The 18,912-nt window shown below is 46.8% G+C and overlaps 2 protein-coding genes across 2 annotated transcripts in view; both read right to left on the bottom strand.

Moving 5' to 3' along the window:
• The window catches only part of LRRK1 (leucine rich repeat kinase 1), a 65,012-nt gene extending 54,209 nt beyond the window's left edge, over positions 1–10,803 (bottom strand). Inside the window, exon 1 of the mRNA XM_065734035.1 lies at positions 10,687–10,803. Within this exon, the coding sequence (XP_065590107.1) occupies positions 10,687–10,753 (67 nt within the window). The 5' untranslated portion in view covers positions 10,754–10,803. The remainder of the gene's footprint in view (positions 1–10,686) is intronic.
• Positions 10,804–15,793: 4,990 nt separating this feature from the next.
• The window catches only part of ALDH1A3 (aldehyde dehydrogenase 1 family member A3), a 32,601-nt gene continuing 29,482 nt past the window's right edge, over positions 15,794–18,912 (bottom strand). Inside the window, exons 11-13 of the mRNA XM_065734034.1 lie at positions 18,345–18,502; positions 17,022–17,096; positions 15,794–16,445 (exon numbers count right to left, since the gene is read on the bottom strand). Of these exons, the coding sequence (XP_065590106.1) occupies positions 16,373–16,445; positions 17,022–17,096; positions 18,345–18,502 (306 nt within the window). The 3' untranslated portion in view covers positions 15,794–16,372. The remainder of the gene's footprint in view (positions 16,446–17,021; positions 17,097–18,344; positions 18,503–18,912) is intronic.

Genomic DNA, 18,912 nt, shown 5'->3' with positions numbered 1-18,912 from the left:
AATCAAGAGTGGGAAGTATTTCCAGTGTTTAATTCTTGGGGAGTAGCTTTTAAGTTTGCCTTCGGAGAAACAGCCTTTCGCAAAAGCTAAAGGCAAGACTAATTTTCTGTTAAACATACTGAAGTGGAAACAGTGGTTATCAATAAGAAAGCAGCGTTATTTTATTGCCATTCAAATACTGCAGCAGCATCAGTTTAAAAATGCAGAAGACTGAGCAGCTCCAGCTGCAAGAAACAAAACAAAATGAGGTCTAATTAATAATAAAAGGCACCGGGACAACGCTAGAGATGTATGCAGTTACCTCCAGTCTCAGGCCTTGTCATTAAAGCAGGTGGAAGAAAGACATAATATTTCTAAGTGTACAAAACATGCCATCATCTGTAGAGAGGTAATGGCTTGCGGGTAATGCTGTGAATCAGCAAACAGCTGCACAAGTGAATGGCACATGCAGAGATGATTATTATCTTCACGTCCCAAATCGCTGCATTCCTGCTTCTGACCCATCACCCCTTGGAGTTTCTAAGTACTACATTAGTTCCTCTGGCAAGGTAGGTGTTTTTGGCAAGCGATATATTTTTATTTATCAGATAAAGATACAAATGAGATGCTTAACATAGGATAAAACTGGGAAGCTAACTTACTTCAAACCAGATTTACAACAACAGAAAGACTTTGAAACTGCTACTGACCTTGTCATAATGTGTGCAGGTACTCCCAGAGACAGAAGCAAATCAAGATGATGGCTTTAACACAGCCTCCCATTCGGCGATGCTCAATTAAACAATTAATTCCTCGGACTGTTAGCCACCCACCTCTGCTCCAGCACTAGCAGCTCTTGACAGCCACTGCGCGACACGCTGTCAGCTGGCTGCTGCTGCTTTGTCTGAATTAACCACTGCATTTTAGCCTTGGCAGTTATTTTCATCCCCATGCCCCATTATGGTGAAATCCAAGCCTCCGGTTCAGCGAGGAGCTGGGGATGGGGGTGGGCAGGAGGCTGCCTTTCCGTGCTGAGCTCAGACAGTAATTCCTCAACAGCAGCAGATGGCCACAGCTAACCTCCACCGGCTTCATCTTTGGCTGTTTTGACTTTTGAGAGAGGGAAAAATGGGGCGGGGGTGAGCTCTAGAACGTCCTGAATATTTTAAACCCTCCCAAATTCTTAGAAACTCACAAGAGTTGCTGAATATTTTTCTATGATACTCGTAAGAAAGCTTTGCCAGGCTGCTCTGCAAAATTACCAAGAAGCCATACCATTTCTGATGGGCAGAACCATACTGATACATCTCCTGTTGCCCCAAACAACTTCACATCCATAAACTGAACCCATGCACTGAGCCCATGGGAAACCTCTGCTCATTTCCAAGGACGAGGGATGAATCCTACATTACCCTTCCCAGCCAGATGGGGTTGGGAAAGGTTTTGAATCCTACAGAAATCTCAGAGATACCGAAGAAAATTATTCCCATCCCAAATCAGGCAGCAAAAATAAAACCCATATTTAAGACAATATTGTATCAGGCCAATTCAGCCAAAATGCTTCAAGAGATGAAGATGCCTTTAGTGCCCCTTGCCTAATTTGCTAACGCATCAAAACAGCATTAACCTACTTATTTATTTATTTATAAAGGTTTCATTCATTTCTTTAAAGATGGTCACGGACCAAGACCTGGTCCCAGCAGATAAGGCTGCTCTCCACATCGCCCACATGGCCCCATAACCAAAACCTGGCCCAGAACCATGCAAAGGAAGGTCTGTAGTAAAAAGCCTGTGATCTACTCTGTCTCTTTTCCATATTTTGGAAAAAAAAAAGGAATATTCCAGTCAGTTCTGAGGTAAAATAAAGCCAGCAAGATCAACAAGTGGTCAGAACCACATATAGAAGTCCCTGTGAGGAGAGAAGGAGGGAAAGTAATGGTGAATGGGTCTGATGGGGAACAAGGTGGTTCAACTGGCAAGCCCACTGTCCCACTTGGACAGGACAGAAGTGGGCTGTGTCCTTCTGACCAATGCTAATATCTCTTGGTGAGCGAAACATGCCAGATTCTCAGGACAAGTGAACCCTACACACACACTTTTTCTGCCCATTTTACATGGTTTGTTTTCACCCAAATTCCCACAATTTAAGCTAATTACAGAAATGGCTTTACGCTAAGATCTGCTTGCCAAGCCAGTGGAAAACATGGTGTGTATGCTACAAACATAACCTGCATCTACAACACGGCTTATCATCAATGCTCTCTGCTTCCAAAGGAAACCGACAGCTCCACAAAGGACCAGAAATGAATGCACAGAAATGCTCCAAAGTCAAAAAAATCAGTCCTAAAGTGATTGTTTTCATTACTACTACTGCATAATCCGGTGTTATTTTACAATCGTTTACATGCCAGCACCACTCACGCTAAGTGCTGATCTGCAGTAAATGTTTTCCAGCAAGCACACAGGACTTTGGAAAAGGCATGCTGATAATTTTAGGTACAGCGATGCAAAGTGACTAATTATCACAGAGCCACTGGAAATTTTCCGTTTAGAACCACCTGCAAGGAAAAAAACAGTTGCTCATGCAAATCTGAAAGGAAAAAATTAAGTCCTGGACAGAAAATTGCTGCCTTTTTCAGAGCTCCAGAATTGAGTTATGAACAACAGACACCTCAGAAGGCTTTGGCTATGCATTTATACAAATACTTCATCATTATCCAAGAAACAAGGGGGACAGAAATACCCCAAGTACTCTTAACACTGACACAGATGGTTGTGTGAAGAGCTCTGCCAGATGTGAGCAGGTTCCTGTATCTGTGCATGAGCCTCCCAGATCCCTGTGACTCTGGAAATCATTTGCTTCAGTAGTTTCGATTTCTCTGACATACAAAAGAGGCAACAGAAAGCAAGGACATGAACTGAGCTGAACAAGAGCACAGTGAAACAAACACTGGGGCAAACCATCCTGCACTAATGAACTCTGCACACACTGTGGTGATTCACTGAAAGGAACTGGGCCCTCCTTCATCAGTGAGGACCACGGCTTTGCCCTCTCACCTGAGATGTGCCAGGCCTCACCAGCTCCCTCTAACAAGAGGAGTGCTCAAAGCATTCGTGGCAAAATGACGACAGCCGTATCGAAAACACAAATGACTCAACTCTAAGTGAAAGTTTCTATTTTTGTCTTCTGGCCCCAGCTGTAGGTTCCAGCCCTACAGCCTAAGTCATTTGAATGCATGCTTTTGCATGCAAGGCCATGCAGTGCCACTCTTCCTCTCCAAATTTTAAACTGGAAGATAGACATGAAACACGCAGAAGTAGGACTATGCCTTCAGATTTTTTTGTGTGTCTGTTTCCAGGCATGGCTGGGAAAAGAGCAATATTGAATCACTAAAGGTATCTCCATTGCTGTGCAACCAGATCGAATAACATAACCGTGAAACCAAACTAGCATTGAATTCCCATTTGCAACTTCACAGCGTGCATTTTCACAGATAACTTTGGCTTCCTTTGAAACTTTCATCAGAATGGAAACAATTCCCACACACGATTACTTTCTTGGTTTCAAACAACTCATTTGCTCAATATTCTTCTAAAAAGGATAGCAGCAAGATGACAGTGGTAGGATGGAGCACATCACTGCTCCGCTCTGACCTCCACGGCCCCAGCTGCAGGCCCAGTTCTCCATCCCTCCATCGTGTGGCAGAGGGCAGCTGCTGTCACCTGCAAGGTCTCTTACAGAACCTAGATAGCTGAAGATTTTGGAAAGAGTGGCCTGAAAGGAGGAAAAAAAGGAGCAGCAACATTGAAAAGATAGGCAAAAACACTTTGCACAACTGCAGTTTATCACGTTCTAGGGGAATCTGGAAGAGGTGAAGATGATCAATCAGAGATTACAAATAAAATGAGCTTGGTTGGTTGAGGATGGAAAAATAAAGGCTGGATAGTGATGGGAGCACTGTTTATAAATACACCCAAAGGCAGACACCAGGGAAGGAGGATAGCTATTTGTGCGCAGTGTATGAATACATTTCAGCTGCCAATTAGACAGAAGTATGAAGAGTTGGAGAAATGAGGCTTTGGAACAGACCTCTAGAAAAAGCAAAAGGAACAGATGAGTAACTCATTGAAAATAAGCCTTGCATAAGGTTTAGGAAGGTGACAGCAGGACCGTAGGCCCACAGCCCTGCCTGTCCCACAACCATGTTCCTACTTCATGCATGCACAGAACTGAACCCCACCAGCAGGCACTAATGGTCGTAACAAAGACTGCTTGGAAGGAACTTGGTAGGAAGGGAGGGTGTTTATTAAACAAGCTGATAGACCTGGGAAAATGCAGACACATCTGAGAGAAGAGTCCTTGCAAGACAACTGAGGGGGTAAATACCCCACTCCAAGGTCAGTGCACAATTTGTTGTGCTTCTTTAACTGTATCTGATAGGTTAATTAAATGCTTTACTCTTTCCTGCCCCCATTTCTCAACACGAAGAAACAACTCTAGATTAAGTTAACTGGAAGGGTAATCATGGTACAGGATATGGCTGGCATCAAAAGAAGTGAACAGGCAATGGCAGAGCCAAGGGAAGAGCAGAGCTGGGAAGGACACCAGAGAAACTATACGAATGTGATACTCTGGAAAAGAAAAATGAAGAAATAAAAGTGAGAAAGTGAGGCTCTGCTCCAGCTTCTATTGGACTTGCTGTGTGCACTTCCATCAGCTTCCATCTGAGCAAGAGCAGACCCTCAGAGTTTTCCAAGAGAAAATATCAAGGAGGGAATATTACTTTAGCAGCTGTGTCTGGAACAGAAGAGAGAGTTTTGATGAAAGGGCCTCTGCTGTCAGCCAAAGCAGCGCTGGTCGTGAATCAAGCTGCGTGATGACGTGCTGCCAAAAATTGAATAGGGGCTACCAAAAAAATCCCTCTTCCATAGCCAGTGGTAAAACCCCAGAGGGGCAGAAGTACCTGCATTAGGGGAGAAAGGGGAAATATTTCTCTCATCTTCCCTTCTGGGAATGTCAACGCTCATCTCAGTGGAGGAAAGCCAACGATGCTACGCTCAAATGAAGGTATGTGTGGTGAACCTGCTGAAGCTCACGGCATTTTCAGGCAGCTGCTCAAAGACAAAGGGCAAAACCAGGTAAGGATGTTTCATCCCCTTCCCACCAACATATGGGCAACTCAGACCCATGGCACTAAAGATCGTCTCCCAGCCCAACCCCCTGAATTACTTTTATTTAATAGCTTTCACTTATACTCTGTTGTGTGACAAACCCCAGGTACAATGCATTGGAGAACTGTGACCACGATTACGAGCCAACTCAAGGAGGGATGGCTTTTTTTTTTTTGCAAGCTACATCTGAGATCTGAAAAGGGATCCTGTCCATTAGCGTTTAAAAAATAAATTAAAACTTCCCTGTTTGATGCAAAAATAAAAGCTTTTTCAAAGGCTCTTTGATGTGAAAGATGGAAGAGATGCAGGCTGGTTCTGCAGGAGGTCTTGTCTTCAGCAATTATCAGCACTCCTTTAAATCTTACTCCCTAGACAGAATTTCAGTGCGAGGCAGATCACCACACTGCAGCACACCAGCTTTGCGGTTAAGCAGCAGTAACCTGCCATCAAACCACTCCGTGCCCAAGGTGGGAAAACCACAAACAACCCCTGAATGAACTAAATGCAGGTGAGGCAATTGCAAAGACATATATTCCTTTAGAAGATTGCCTTCTGAGCTCCTCCCGGGCAGCTGCGCCAGCTTTCCAAGCGATATTCTGATCATTAAAACAAGTGGTGATGTAATTTCCACAGCGACCACAAACATACCGAGAATATTTGAGCTAAATTTATCCCGACTTCTCGTTTGAATCACTGCTTCAGTTCGTTATTTTTCCATGATTTGCAGCTACGCACAGAAACAGAGCAGCGGAGAGAGCGGACAGAGCCGTCCCCAGCAGTGCCTGGGACGTCAGCCTTGATGCTTTGCCACATTTGGAGCATTACAGAGGAATTAAAAGCACTCTGTGGCTCCCAGCACAGATCCCCTCTGAGTTCAGGAGGGGAAAGGGTCTTCCCTAATTCGTTCAGTCGTCCCTTTACCTACAGTAAGGCACAAACTCAAAGCACAGGCACACGGTTATTGCAGAACAACCAGCACCCACATGAAAGGGCTCTGCTGTGGTTTTATATAACCATGCAAAGAAGCAATTGCTGACCCATTAACGAGCGTATGGGCTCTGATGAAGGAAGGGAATTAAATATCAGCCTAACTCGACTGAAAATCCAAGATGGGACCTAATAAAGGACAGAACTCAACTACACAGCAAGTTGAGAGCTCACTGGCATCAAACCCACCCCTCGACACCCTCACCTACCACACAAGCACTCCCTCAGCTAGCTGCCTTCTGCCCTGGCAGCCCCGTTATTGATCAGAGAAATGAAAAACAAACAAACCACAGCCTTAATGCTCTAAGGATCCCTGCAGCTCAGACCCAGAGCCAGCTATGTCAGCTCAGAGACTTTAATGGGTTTTAGATATGGCCCCAAAAGGCTTTGGAGAGGATGAAAAAAAAAATCATAGTGCTTTCTTTAATGCAAGTATAAAATTACCTGCAGCATCACTGGCAAAACAATAAATCAATTACAGGCCTGCTCAATGTGAATGCTATCAATTGCTTTTTCCCACTGAAACAGAGTGCAACACTTCAGGCCATGACCACAGTGCCAACCTCACCTGAGAGCAACGTAGCAGTAGTTAAGGAGCTCCCGTGTAAAGGTTCTGAGTGCAAAGGATTTTCTTATCACCTTATCTTTGTTTTTTTCTTGGCGTTTTGACAGAGCTGTCCTCAGTTACGTGTCAGTGTAACACACAACCATTACATTTTAACTGGAAGTTGGAAAAATAAAGCTGTAAAGCAACAGATAAAGCCACACATAACTCAGATAAAGATCAATGTTCCACTACTGCCTGTAATTCAAGCTGGCTTTCAGGCTGGACTTCTCCCAGTTGGCTTTCCAAGGTCTGAAACGCACTGCTGGTGCTACCAGCAGTGCTTCCCTTCTTGCTACAGCCCTGAAGTTTACAGCACCCACTAGGAGAGAACTGGAGCTGCCACCACTAAGACCTCAGTGCCCCTTCACACCCCTGGCACAGCACCCGCAAGCACAAGAACCCATCTCCCACAGCAAACAGCATTTTCAGATGCCTGCGATTCAGAACTAGGAACGCCTTCTGGGGGATGCTCCTGAAGAACAGCACTTGGCACCCAGACACTGGAAAAGCAGCTTGGAGTGTCTTAAGCTGGGCACCTGATTGTACAGTCCCTGCATTCACTGCCATTTTGGAAACCCTGTGAGACAGAGTGACACGGGGCTGTGCCATGGGCTGGCAGCAGAGCAGGCGTCACCTTCTGCTGCAGGCTGCCCTTCCGCATCAGCATTTGGTCCCATGTGAGATTTCACCACTTCTGTATGAAGTGTGTATTTAAATATGTTTAAAAATACAGGCCTATTGCCACTTCACTAGTGCACTTCCTATTCCTGCACAGCATTTCCTACTTCTCCTTCTGCAGGGCATTAGTAAGCCCAGTTCACATCAGTACCTGATCTACTTTTTGCCCACACACCCTCCCCCTGTTGTTGTTTTTTTGCTTGTAAGAATACTTTCAATTCACTTTTTGGATGCAAATTAACTCACAGCTTAACAAGCAGGAAGAAAAACAGGGAGCTCACAGTGCTCCCTGTGCAGAGCCTCAAGCAACCAGCACACTTTGCAGCTCTCACCCCAGATATTCTCCTGCTCCTCCTTGCTCCCACACTGCTGCTGCAGGCTCAGGTGATGCTGCTAGCTCCTCCATGAAGATGCTGTTCCAGGAGGGCAACCTGTTTCAACTGACCATTACTTAAATGGTTCAGTTTAAATGGTTCTCCATGGCTCAGGCAGCAGCTCACCCTGACTCAGCTCTGAGCCACATTCAAAGGTCACCATCACCCCACCAAGGTGGGGTGACCAAGCACAGAGAGCCCTGTGCCACTTCAGAAGCATCAGCACCGCTGTCCCCCTGTGTAACACAACCTCCATTTCCATACAGCACACTTCTACAGTACTCATTTCCAGATTTAGCAGGAGAGAAGAGGCACCCTCTGCTGTGTCTGGAAGGTAATCCTGAGTTCCAGCTCAGGGATGCATGCAGAAGGCACACAAACACCCTGAGATCCCAGAGAGAATTCTCAGTAAGAGGGAGACGAGCTCCCTAACAGAACTATCTGAGCATTTCAGAGGATGTTCATTGCTTTTCTACACCTTTGCTGAACTGCTTCCTATGAACTGGTATGAGAATTAAATGCTAGCTGTAAAACTGCTTAAGATATCAAGAAAGCAAGTAAGCAACCCATAGAAAGGAGATGAAACTATTATGTTGCAGACATTCATGTGGCAATATCTTTGGGCTTCCTTTGTATTTCCTACCAGAACCACGTTATGTCATCTCCACTGTATTACGCAGAGCTCCTTATCTCAGTAAGAAAAAAGCCACACCACCTCAGGAGAGCCTGCAGCCACCCCCGTACCTCTGCTTGCTTTCTCTCTTTTTCATTAAGATTACATGAACAAATCCAGAGAGGGGAAGCTGGGTTTGAAGAGCTCTGAAAAGGGAGCGGAGCATCACTCCACACTGCAGCCACAAACTCCCCCTGCTCCGCAGCAGCGAGGGGAGCCCAGCAGCATCCCTGATGCTGCTCAGGTCTGGTTGAGGAGCACGGCTGCTGGGGGGAAGCTGGCACCCCATCCTGCTGGGATGTGGGATAGGATCACCTCCACAGCTGAGCAGAACAGCAGAGGGAGGTGTGGACGCAGCAAGGTGAGCCCACTTTATCATACTTTACATTTGCTTACTCGAGTCAGCGATGCCACAGAAGATCTGGCCACATGCATAGCTGTCAAGAAAGAAAAGCCCTAAAACCTTCAGGCTTTCCTATACTCAAGGGATGGGCAGTATATCCAACCTGCTTGCATATACCCTTCCTGCCCAAAAGCAGAGCTGGGACACAAATGGGGTCCCCTCAGCGTTAAAGAAATCACACTCGACCTCACTCCCTTTCCCTGCAGTTCCCACCGGCTGCACCACGTAGTGAATAGATGCACCGTAAACAATAGATTCAAACGTGGAAGCTGAGTGAGTCACTGCATTCCTGCATTCGAGTTGTGTAACAGGATCCAAAGGCAGAAGAAGGACCAGTTAGCTAATGACAATTATCCTTGGCAGGACTCAAAGAAGCCCCAAACAAAAATGAGTTTGAGCACACACAGTATGCTTACACAGAGCAAACGGAGCAGGGCTGCACAGATCTTCCACTCTCCTGGGATCACCCCACTGAAACCACTCATCAAATGAAATAATCCACGCACGTCAGTGCAGGAGGGTTACACTGATGAGATTTGCACCCCCACATTTACATCACAGGTAAGAAACTTCTCAGAAGAAAAACCAAATTCACAATGCAGAAATTAACGGAGAGCCTCTTCTCCTCTCGCTTCATTATTCACTCATAAATTAATTTAAAACAGCAAGAAAAACTTGTCAAGTCACCACAGCAGAATAAAAGCATCAGCACAGATCAAAAACCTTCCCTACGTGAAGGGTGCATAGCTCAGCATTACAATTGGAGAGCGTTTCTTCCAGGGAGAAACACCGATGACAGGAGTCAACTAATTGTAAAGATAATCAGAAAGATTCAGTTACTGCATATCATGGAGAGATGCAGTGCTAATTAAGCAAAGCGAAACAAAACGAGGCACGCGGAATAAGCAGAATACGTACGGAGAAAGGGAAGAGTTCCCAGAGCTCCCTGTGACGCTGGTGAGGAACGTCTTCGAGCAAGAGGAGGAGGACTCTGAATAAAGTATCAGGTTTTGCTTCATCGTCGCTGATAGAATCCCAAATAGGGCTGCAGATACATCAGCTTCCACTGAAGCCTGCTTACTCAGTACAAAGCGTCAAACACACCTTCATCCCACACGCAGCACGCAGATGCTGCCTCCTAACGAAGCGTTTGTGGCTGAGGGGGGGACAGCGTTGCACAGTGAGCAGAAGGGCTGCTTCCTGATGCGGGTTGTGACCCCGAGAAGGGCAGCAGTGCCCAGGAACGGAGGGTTTGGGCGAGAAAAATAGGCCAAAAATAATTTGGCCCTTCAGAAAAAAATAAAAGAAAGCGACAGGAAACAACCTGAAGCGTAGGGCCCTTCCTAAGGAGGCATTTCCACCCACGGATCTGCTGTGTTATATAAATGCAGAGCTCCCCATCCACCCCAGCAATACATCACTGCAGTCGCCCAACCAAAGCTGACAGCAGAACTGGAGCAGCACCCGCTCCGCCCGGGAAGCGATGCTCTGCTTTTAGCAGCTTTCCTACCCCCAGTACACACTGCCTCAGTGTCTGGGAACATATTTGCATTCGCACGCTGAAAAAGCACAGATCCTGTAGAACACATTGAGGAACTGCCGAGACGCGGCACACGTATTGACTAAACCCCACAGGCCTTTGGAGAAAACCTGTCATGCAGGAAATCTATTCTTACCACCCCAACAGCCCAGCATCGCTCCCCTCGTGAGCAGAACCCCAAACTGCAGCCTCTCGAACATGAAGGCTCAGTGCACTTCAAGATGTTTCACGCATCCAACCCGAGCTCTCCTGGAAACCCCCGCTCCCGTTTACCATTCTGCAGATCCATGTTGCTCTCTCTGGAAACAGCAGATTCCTCCGTTCCCACGCACCAGTACATTCTGGGTCTCAGCAGGGAAGATCCAACAGACAGACTTTGTGTGGCACCTCAGAGCGGTGTCGTCCAAGCTGAATGGTGGCTACACACGGGGACGGAGCGGCCGCCAACGAGCGCTGTCCCGATGAGGCATCATTTAACCTGATTCAAAAGAACAGACAGCAGAACAAATTCAATGCTCGGGTCTCAGAACTGCACTCCGAGTGCATTTCTTCAAATTTCAGCAGCGTGAAAGGTGATTATTTTCATAACAGCTTCATTAAGAATGACTGAACAGGGGAAACCAACAATATCTCCACTCCTGTTCCCAGCTTTCCTCCACCAAAGCTGCTGTGTCTTTGGGCAGAGGTCACAGCTGCAGCTTTGCATTCCCCACCAGCACTGTGAAGGAAGAAACAACACAAGGCAGATACAGAAATCCTAAATGCAGCCTCAAAACCTTTCCCAACCACAACACCTGTGGCTCTGGTGTGACTCGAGTGAGAAGCTGAAAAACACTGATGTGGGGCACTGAGACAATCCTCCACAGAACACAGAGGGCTCAGAGACACACACCAGCTGCTCTGCACTCTGCCCACTGCTTTTAGAGAAGTCCCATGCTCTTGAAACAGCTTTCTGAAACAGATCCTTCAGGCAGGCCGAGCTTAGGAGCTACGCTGGCTGCACACAGCTCAGCTCCCTCCCAGGGTATTTCCATCTTCTTGGCTGCTCCAATCTGCACACAGTCATGTTTTCTCCCTTTCCATGCCTCCTCCACAGAGATTAGAAACAGCGGGTGACTTTGCAGCGCGTGTCCAGCTGACACCAGCGCTCCTTCATTTTCTGCTTTCAGTTTCGGTCTGCCAACGCTTCTCAGGTTCAACACAATGACCTTTTCACTTTTGATCCTTGTTAGATTTTCTCACGTCCGCTGTGCGATGCTGAGCTTTGGCCCAGAAGCCCTCATTTAACTAAACACACTCCCAGCTCCCACTTTGGCACACAGGACCCAGGTGTGTGGACAGCTTCCTGAGCTGAGGATGGGATCACAGATCCACCACCACCCCCCAAAAGCTGCCCGCTCCTTCCTCACTACACACACAGTGCTTTAACCACAAACCAAATGCCAAAAGAAAAATCACTGAACGCCTCATCAGCTGTTTCCAGGCAAGTGTGTGAGTTTCAGGTGCACTTACAGCAATACTCAGCTTATGATGAGTCCTACTAACTCCAAATGGACACAGGTGAGCGTACGGCCCAGCATCGCACCCTCCCTACATCAGAGGGCAGCAGCACTCGGGCACCTGTATGGGGCTGAGCCTGGAAACGTGCACGAGGAGGAGATGAACGTATGTTCTTCGCACACAGCAGAAGGGAAAAAAAACAAAACCGTGCAGGAAAAATAACAGCACCGTTTCGAGCATCAGTTCCCTTTCGCTGCAGCTATGGCAAGGGTTCAGCCGTCGGTGCACGGCTGCGTTTCCGTGTCTCAGGGCCTCTGCGAGTGCTCAAAACATCCCCGCAGCGCTCAAGCGAGACGCAGCCGGCTGCAGCACGTGCAAACACCGCCTCTCTATTTGATTTCGGGACGGAGAACCCCCGGAGAAACGGTGCCCCGTGGGTCCCGTGAGGGTTAAAATCCCACGGCGTGTATTGCCAACGCCTCTCCCGAGCCTCCGTGACCGCGTTTTGATTAAGGTGGGGAACCCGTGGGGGGGGGGGGGGGGAAACAACCGCGGACGACGGAGAGCGAGAAGCGATGCGCCCGGAGCGCGCAACTCACCAGGAAGCGCGGATCACTGCAGCTCTGCCCGCGTTGTCCCGGGGGGGGGGGGGGGAGGGTGGGGAGGAATGAAGCAGCGCGGGGCGACAGCGCGACTTCGCTCCCAACTTTTTCTCCGAAGCTTTTCTCCGTGATACCACCCCCCACAGCCCCCCCCCCCCCCCCCCGCAGTCGGGGTTGCGCCGTGGCACGGGCAGCTGTACCTCCTCCTCCTCCTCCTCCTCCTCCTCGGGCCGCCTCGCTGTGCGGCGCGGGAGGCGGAGGGAGGAAGAAAGGAAAAGGAGCGGGGCAGCAGCGCGGCGCCTCCTCCGCCACCGGCCCCGGCTGGGCCCGCCCGGCAGCCGCGGTCAGGGCGCGGTCGGGGCCGCGTCCCGCCCGGAACCCGCTTGGCGGCCCGTGTGGGAGCGGCCCTTTCCCGCCGTGGGGGCACCGTGAGGGACCGCGGGGCTGCCCCCGCTGCTCGTTCCCCGTTGCCATCGTTCAGGTGCCCGCCCTCCGCGTGCTTACACCGCTTTAGCTTTATGAAATTCTGGGGACTCCGGAGGCGGAGGGGATGCACCGCCATCTCTCAGCCACGCGGGTGTTTCGCCGCTCGGATCCGTGCTCGAGGCGCGGCCCAAGCCGAGATCTGTTTTGCGAAGGCTGCTCCTCGTTCGGATCCCCGGAGCCGGCTGCTCCCGGCCGGGATAAACACAGCCGTGACGCTCCCTTGGACGGCACACGGCGGTCCTTCCTTGGAGCAAACGAAGAGATGGGGGCTCTTGGAAGAAGTCGAATCTGTTCGCTGAGTTTTGTTGTGCGGTGGTTTTTGGGGTTTGTTTTTTTTTTTTTTGGCCGTGATTATGAAGACACAGCGAAGATGGACCTTCACTGGCGCTTTAAATGCGTTCAGACGCCCGTTCATCCGCATCTGGCTGCGGCCGCCTGTTGGGGGCCCCCTGCACCTTCTGTTGCATCTGCCGTCCTTTATGCCTCACATAAACGGTGAATACTCACATAACTCGCATCACGGTGCAGCCATACAGCTGTGGCTGTGTCTCAGAGGGCTTAGGGAAGTGTGATCTGCAGTGCCTTCAAGCTCTCCAGGGTCTAATGTGTGCACAAGAGGGGTTGGAGTTATCCTGAGGCACTAACAGCAGAAATAGGTACTGAAGGTACTTCTCTGGTCAAGTGAGTGCAGTGAGGAGAAGCTTCCCACTCCCCTTTCTTACTCTGAGCCCCACCAATGCATGGCACGCAGAAACTGTTCCACCAAGTTAAACATTTATTAGGAATGAGAACTATTACAAAAAGATACCCATAGTCTAAATATATACAAGAAGTTTGAAGTTTAAACGTAGCATTTTCATGTACCCTTGGCTATAAAAATACATTAGATTACCTGTATCCTAATTTATAAATATAGTTTTGTTGGTTTTTTTTTTTCTTTTTAATAAAGAAGCAGTATTTCATGAAAGCCATACTGTGCAATGGAAGAATATATACCCTCTAAGGGGTTATTTTAAAGTTAGTGTCTAGCGTTATATAATTTAGAAAATTCAGTGTGTAGAGTCAAACCCTGATTTATACAGTAAGAGATATGCTGACTTCTTAACAACTTGATATGGGAAAAAAAACAGATGAAATATATATTATACATATAAAGCCAGAATACTAGGATTGCAAGGATGATTTCAAATGATTTCAGTATTGAGCACTGTTTATCAGAAGTGAATATGGAGATACACGGAAATCAATCACCGGCCTTTCACTGTTTGCCTTACCTCCCTGCTGCCTGGCTGCAGCCCCAGGACACCATCTGGCAGGCAAAAGTAAAACGTTTGTCTGAGAAGGCGTTTTAAGCGTGTTACAAAACTAGAAGCTTATTTACAATGTTCCCATTTGGCCTTTGGTGGGGTGAGGGAGGACACGTCCTTGGCTGGATGGGGAGATGTGGCTGCCTGGCATCAGGCAGGGCAGGCACTCAGCCCGGCACAGCTGCTGGAGGTATGTCGTTTGAGTCATTAAGCAGTGTTGAAGTGCAAACTAATAAGGAAGTTTAGGCCCATGCAAACTCCTTCCTTAACTTACCATCGCCCACCTTCCTTCCCCCTTCTGAAAAAACATCCACTCGTGCAATTGAACTCGTTACTGGCAGCTTTCTGATCACAGAAGTTACTGCTCAAGATCCTGTGTGCATCAGAGAACAGTTAGACCTTCGTTTCTGCTTCAAGCCCTGATTGCCCAGAAAACTCCAGGCAATGGTCTTCAGTGCTCCATGCAGAACTGTTGATGTGCCATAAGGAACCTGCCTCGCTTTGCTTTCAGAGGATGAGCTGAACAAGAGCAGATGAACCTCCTAGCCAGCTGGCACGGCTAAATCCTGCATGCTCACAGCTCCTGTAGAGCTTCTCATGTGTTTGCAAGTGGTTCTCCAGTACACAATCAGGAGCAAGGGTGGGAAAGAGATGAAGCCAGGAACTGAGGACAGTAGGTGGCTTTTCACTAAGCTCGTCGTAAGCAACATCTGGGCATGCAAAGAAATTCCTGCAGGGGATTCTAAGGCATGAAGTTGATGTGACAGCCTCTCCATGGCTGCTGTTTGTGGATGTGCACGCTTACACAACTGTAAGGCAGTTTATTCCTCAGCAAAGGAATGGCTACAGGAGGACAACTCTTACTGCAAAGTGCTGACACATTTAAGTCCAGCCATTGCTTATTCCAGGCTAACTCACTTGTACACCTACACGCTTAGCATTCGGTATGGGCTCAGGAGCACCTGCCTCTTCATACTGTACTTCCAGGAATCCATTTTAAGCTACATGCACAAGAAAAGCAGGGAGAAGAACTTCTAAGCTTTACTCTCACAACGATAGCTCTGGCTCAAACAAATGAAGAGATGTTCACACAGAGAAAGAGAGAGGACAGCCTCTTACAGCTCTTCTGCTCCCTCTCCGAGATCGGAGGGCTGGCACAGGGTGTTTTCCATGGGGTATCCACCATGCTACATGTTCAGAATTCTACTCTGTATCATCACCTTAAGTACAGTGCAAAATCCTCTTGCAAAAAGTGCTACAGTGAAGATATGAGATACAATTGTGACTCAGTGGGAGCCAGAAGGGCTAGCAAGTCTGTAACTTGCATTTACAGCACGTGTGATGTGTGCACACCAGGTTCAAAGGACACTTTAAAGTCTAGCTCTGTCGGGTGACATAGAGGCCCCAGAGGAATCCTCTAAGAAACTCCCATCAACTTCATTCAGGGCTAGAATATCACCCACGTGGAAGATGCATGTAAGATGCATGTAAAATTAGAGAGACCAAGATAGCTCTTTCAAACAGCATTTCTTTACAGATCCTTCCATGAAAACTTGCACTCCCATCTAAACTCCAGCTGCAGTCTTCACACAAACTCCACTTATGTCAGTTGTATCGCTCTACCACTCAAGTCCATTTATACCAAGTGAAACCCATACACGTCTGAAGAAGTTTAACAATCAAACTAATTGTTTCACAATCAAACTAATTGCTAATGGGACCAGAAGTCTCTAACATGCCATTGATGTCCAGGTCCTTCAGGGGTACAGTTTGAAAGCAGATGTCTTGCTAATGCTGTGACTGATGAGCATCTTAGCCACAGCCAGCAGATGAGTGTGAAGCCAGGGACTTGTACAGCACAAGTGTGTGCTGTGCTGCCAGTAGGGTCGGTTAAATCAGTTTTCAGAGAGCCAGTTGACAAAATGGAGTCCAGTAGATTCAGTGATTCTAGAGGAATAAAGTTAGGTATTTCCGTTTTCTTTCCTACCCCTCCCCTCCCACTTGCTCTGAACACGTCCCCATTGTGTCACATTCAGAATGTCAGCATTTTTAGGCCTCCTGTTTTCATGGACTCTTCTGGGAGAGTTTGATGGTGACTGTTTTCACTTCAGTATATTCTGCCAAAGCATATTCACCACTGGAAAAGAAAAGAGAAAGGGACAAACAATTGTAGTGCATTACTGTGCACTGAAGAGGTTTCTGTGCAAGTGCATCTTAGACACAGATCAACAGCTGCTGTAGATACTGCTGTAGGCCACTAACATCTGACCTGAAAGATAACATTTTGCCTCACTGTGTCTAATAATCATGACATACATTCACATACATATGTACAACTACACCCTGTCACAGAAAAAGCTTTGAATGCTTCTGGCCACAGTAATTGACAATGTGAGATCTTGTGACTCTCAGACGAGTGAAAACTGAACACTATTCTGATAAGTCATAGAAGAAATGACCACAGCAGTAAGCACAAAGGCTTACAAGTGGAACTGACTGTCATTAGGATTTTACAAAGCAGATGAAGGTAATCCTGAAGGCAACTGCTTGTACTCCCATAGCTGTGCTTTCCATCCACGCTGTACTGGCCTAGCACCAACCTGCATAGCAGGCTGTAGGCCTATAGCTCAAAAGCAAATTCAGCAACATCAACAGCAAGTCACAAACATTACTGCGTTTACCACTAACAAATAAAATACTGAACAAAACTTACAGTTCTCTGCCATTTCCTGACATTTTAAAGCCACCAAAAGGAGCCTGTGCATACAGAGCATTGTAACAGTTGATCCTACAACAAAAACATCAGTTGTTGTCAACGGTTTACCATTGTAATGAGACAATAGACAATAAAAGACAATACCGAGGAGAAGTAAGGTGATGACAAGAGCAACTTCACAAAAAAAGGCTCAAGTCTGTCACTTTTCTCTTTATACAGTTAATTTACTATAGAAATCTACAGAAATGGAAGATGTTTGATTCTGAGTTTGGCTCATGTCTCAACTTCCTAGCCTCTAATGACTAAGACATTCACACGAGCAGGATTTCATGCTTGTTAGGGTTGTGCTTAGGGGTATCTGAAAGCCCAGCCTGGCCCCTAATTTAATGAAGCACACCTGGGGTTGAAACTAGATGATCCTTAAGGTCCCCTCCTACCCAAACCATTCTATGATTCTTAAATAAGTGTGTTTACTGTAAAACCTGACTAAACACTCACCACCCACTTCCAGGTACAGAGAAATAGCTGGCCTGTATGAGACACTTGTGTTGCAGTAAAAAAGAAATTCTTCTACCCTTCCAATAGGCACTGGGTAGAAAGAGCTAAAGCAGATACTTCCTCAGCAACTCAGTGAGATGAAATGAAGAGAGGCAGGCATGGCTTGGTGCTGTAGCACTGCACCTTCATGTATGTACAGCATGCATATCCTTCAAAGCTCTACATCTTGCTTTGTATGTATTTTTCAGAGGTAGATTCTCCTGGCACAAAGTCCTGAAATTATTCCTTTGCATGCGTAAAATTAGACCAGATCAAATTCCTGTCTTTCTTGGGGAAAATAATAATAATAATAAAAATAATAATCAATATTCCATTTTCAAAATTGTTTCAACATAAGAAATATTGTAAGAAAAAAAATACCTGCTTATCTTTCTGACAGTGGTATGATGCCACCTACTGCCCGCACTGATTTGTGCAAGACCCCTTCTGATGCTGCCTTAAGATCGTAGTTGCCTTTTTCCTACATAACATGGTTTTGGAAGGCATCACGTTCAGTGGAAGTTGGCAAGACCCTTTCATTTTCAGAACGTTCCAGAAGTGAAGAACTGCAGTGACTGAATTAACAAACATACCACTTCATGCCAGACCATCTGGTCCTCACCACTTTAGTTAGATGAATGGACACTGCTTTTGAGCAGAGTATCAAGAATTAAAGGGGCTGATGAATCTGACCTCCAGCACTTACACAGGTTCACAGATTACACAGCCCTTCACACTCCCAGCAAACAAAACACCAGGTTAAACTCATTCCATCCTGCTTACCAGACAGTTCCTGACTGCAAAGCAGAAGCTAACGTTAATGCTCTGTCCAGATTCTTTGTGAACACTGCAGCAGTGAGTCCATACTCAGTACTGTTGGCTCTTCTTATGACCTCTTCTATACTCTTGAACTTCATAATTGGCTGAACCGGCCCAAAAATCTGCACATCAATTAAAGATCAGTGTAAGAAAGCCTTTGCTACTCATGGTAATTTTGAAGCAATCAGAAGCTCTGTTTGGATACCGTAATTGAAACATTATACACATTTCATAACCTTCAGGAATTGGCTAGAAGACTCTCTTGAAAACTACTAATTAAACTGAATTCAAAGAAAATGCAGCGATGTGCTGGAGTAGTTAATAAATGCCAGAAGCCACAACTAACAGATCAGCTACAAAAAGTCAAAATAAGCAGAGTTAGACCTGGACAAGTTTCAAAAAGTCAAGAAGTGATTAGTGTATTTCAAGCGTTGCAAGTTTTCTTTAACTTCACTTTTGCCAGTGTATGCAGTTAATTTGCACACAGTGCATTTTTGAAGGATGTGTTTGACCAGAAACTTGGCATCACAAG

Source organism: Cyrtonyx montezumae, unplaced genomic scaffold, assembly GCF_038088225.1.
Source record: "Cyrtonyx montezumae isolate F1298 unplaced genomic scaffold, pur_monq_1.0 scaffold_17, whole genome shotgun sequence".
NCBI classification, from domain to species: Eukaryota; Metazoa; Chordata; class Aves; order Galliformes; family Odontophoridae; genus Cyrtonyx; species Cyrtonyx montezumae.
The sequence above is the reverse complement of the archived record's forward strand: the minus strand, read 5'-3'. Positions and strand labels throughout refer to the sequence as shown.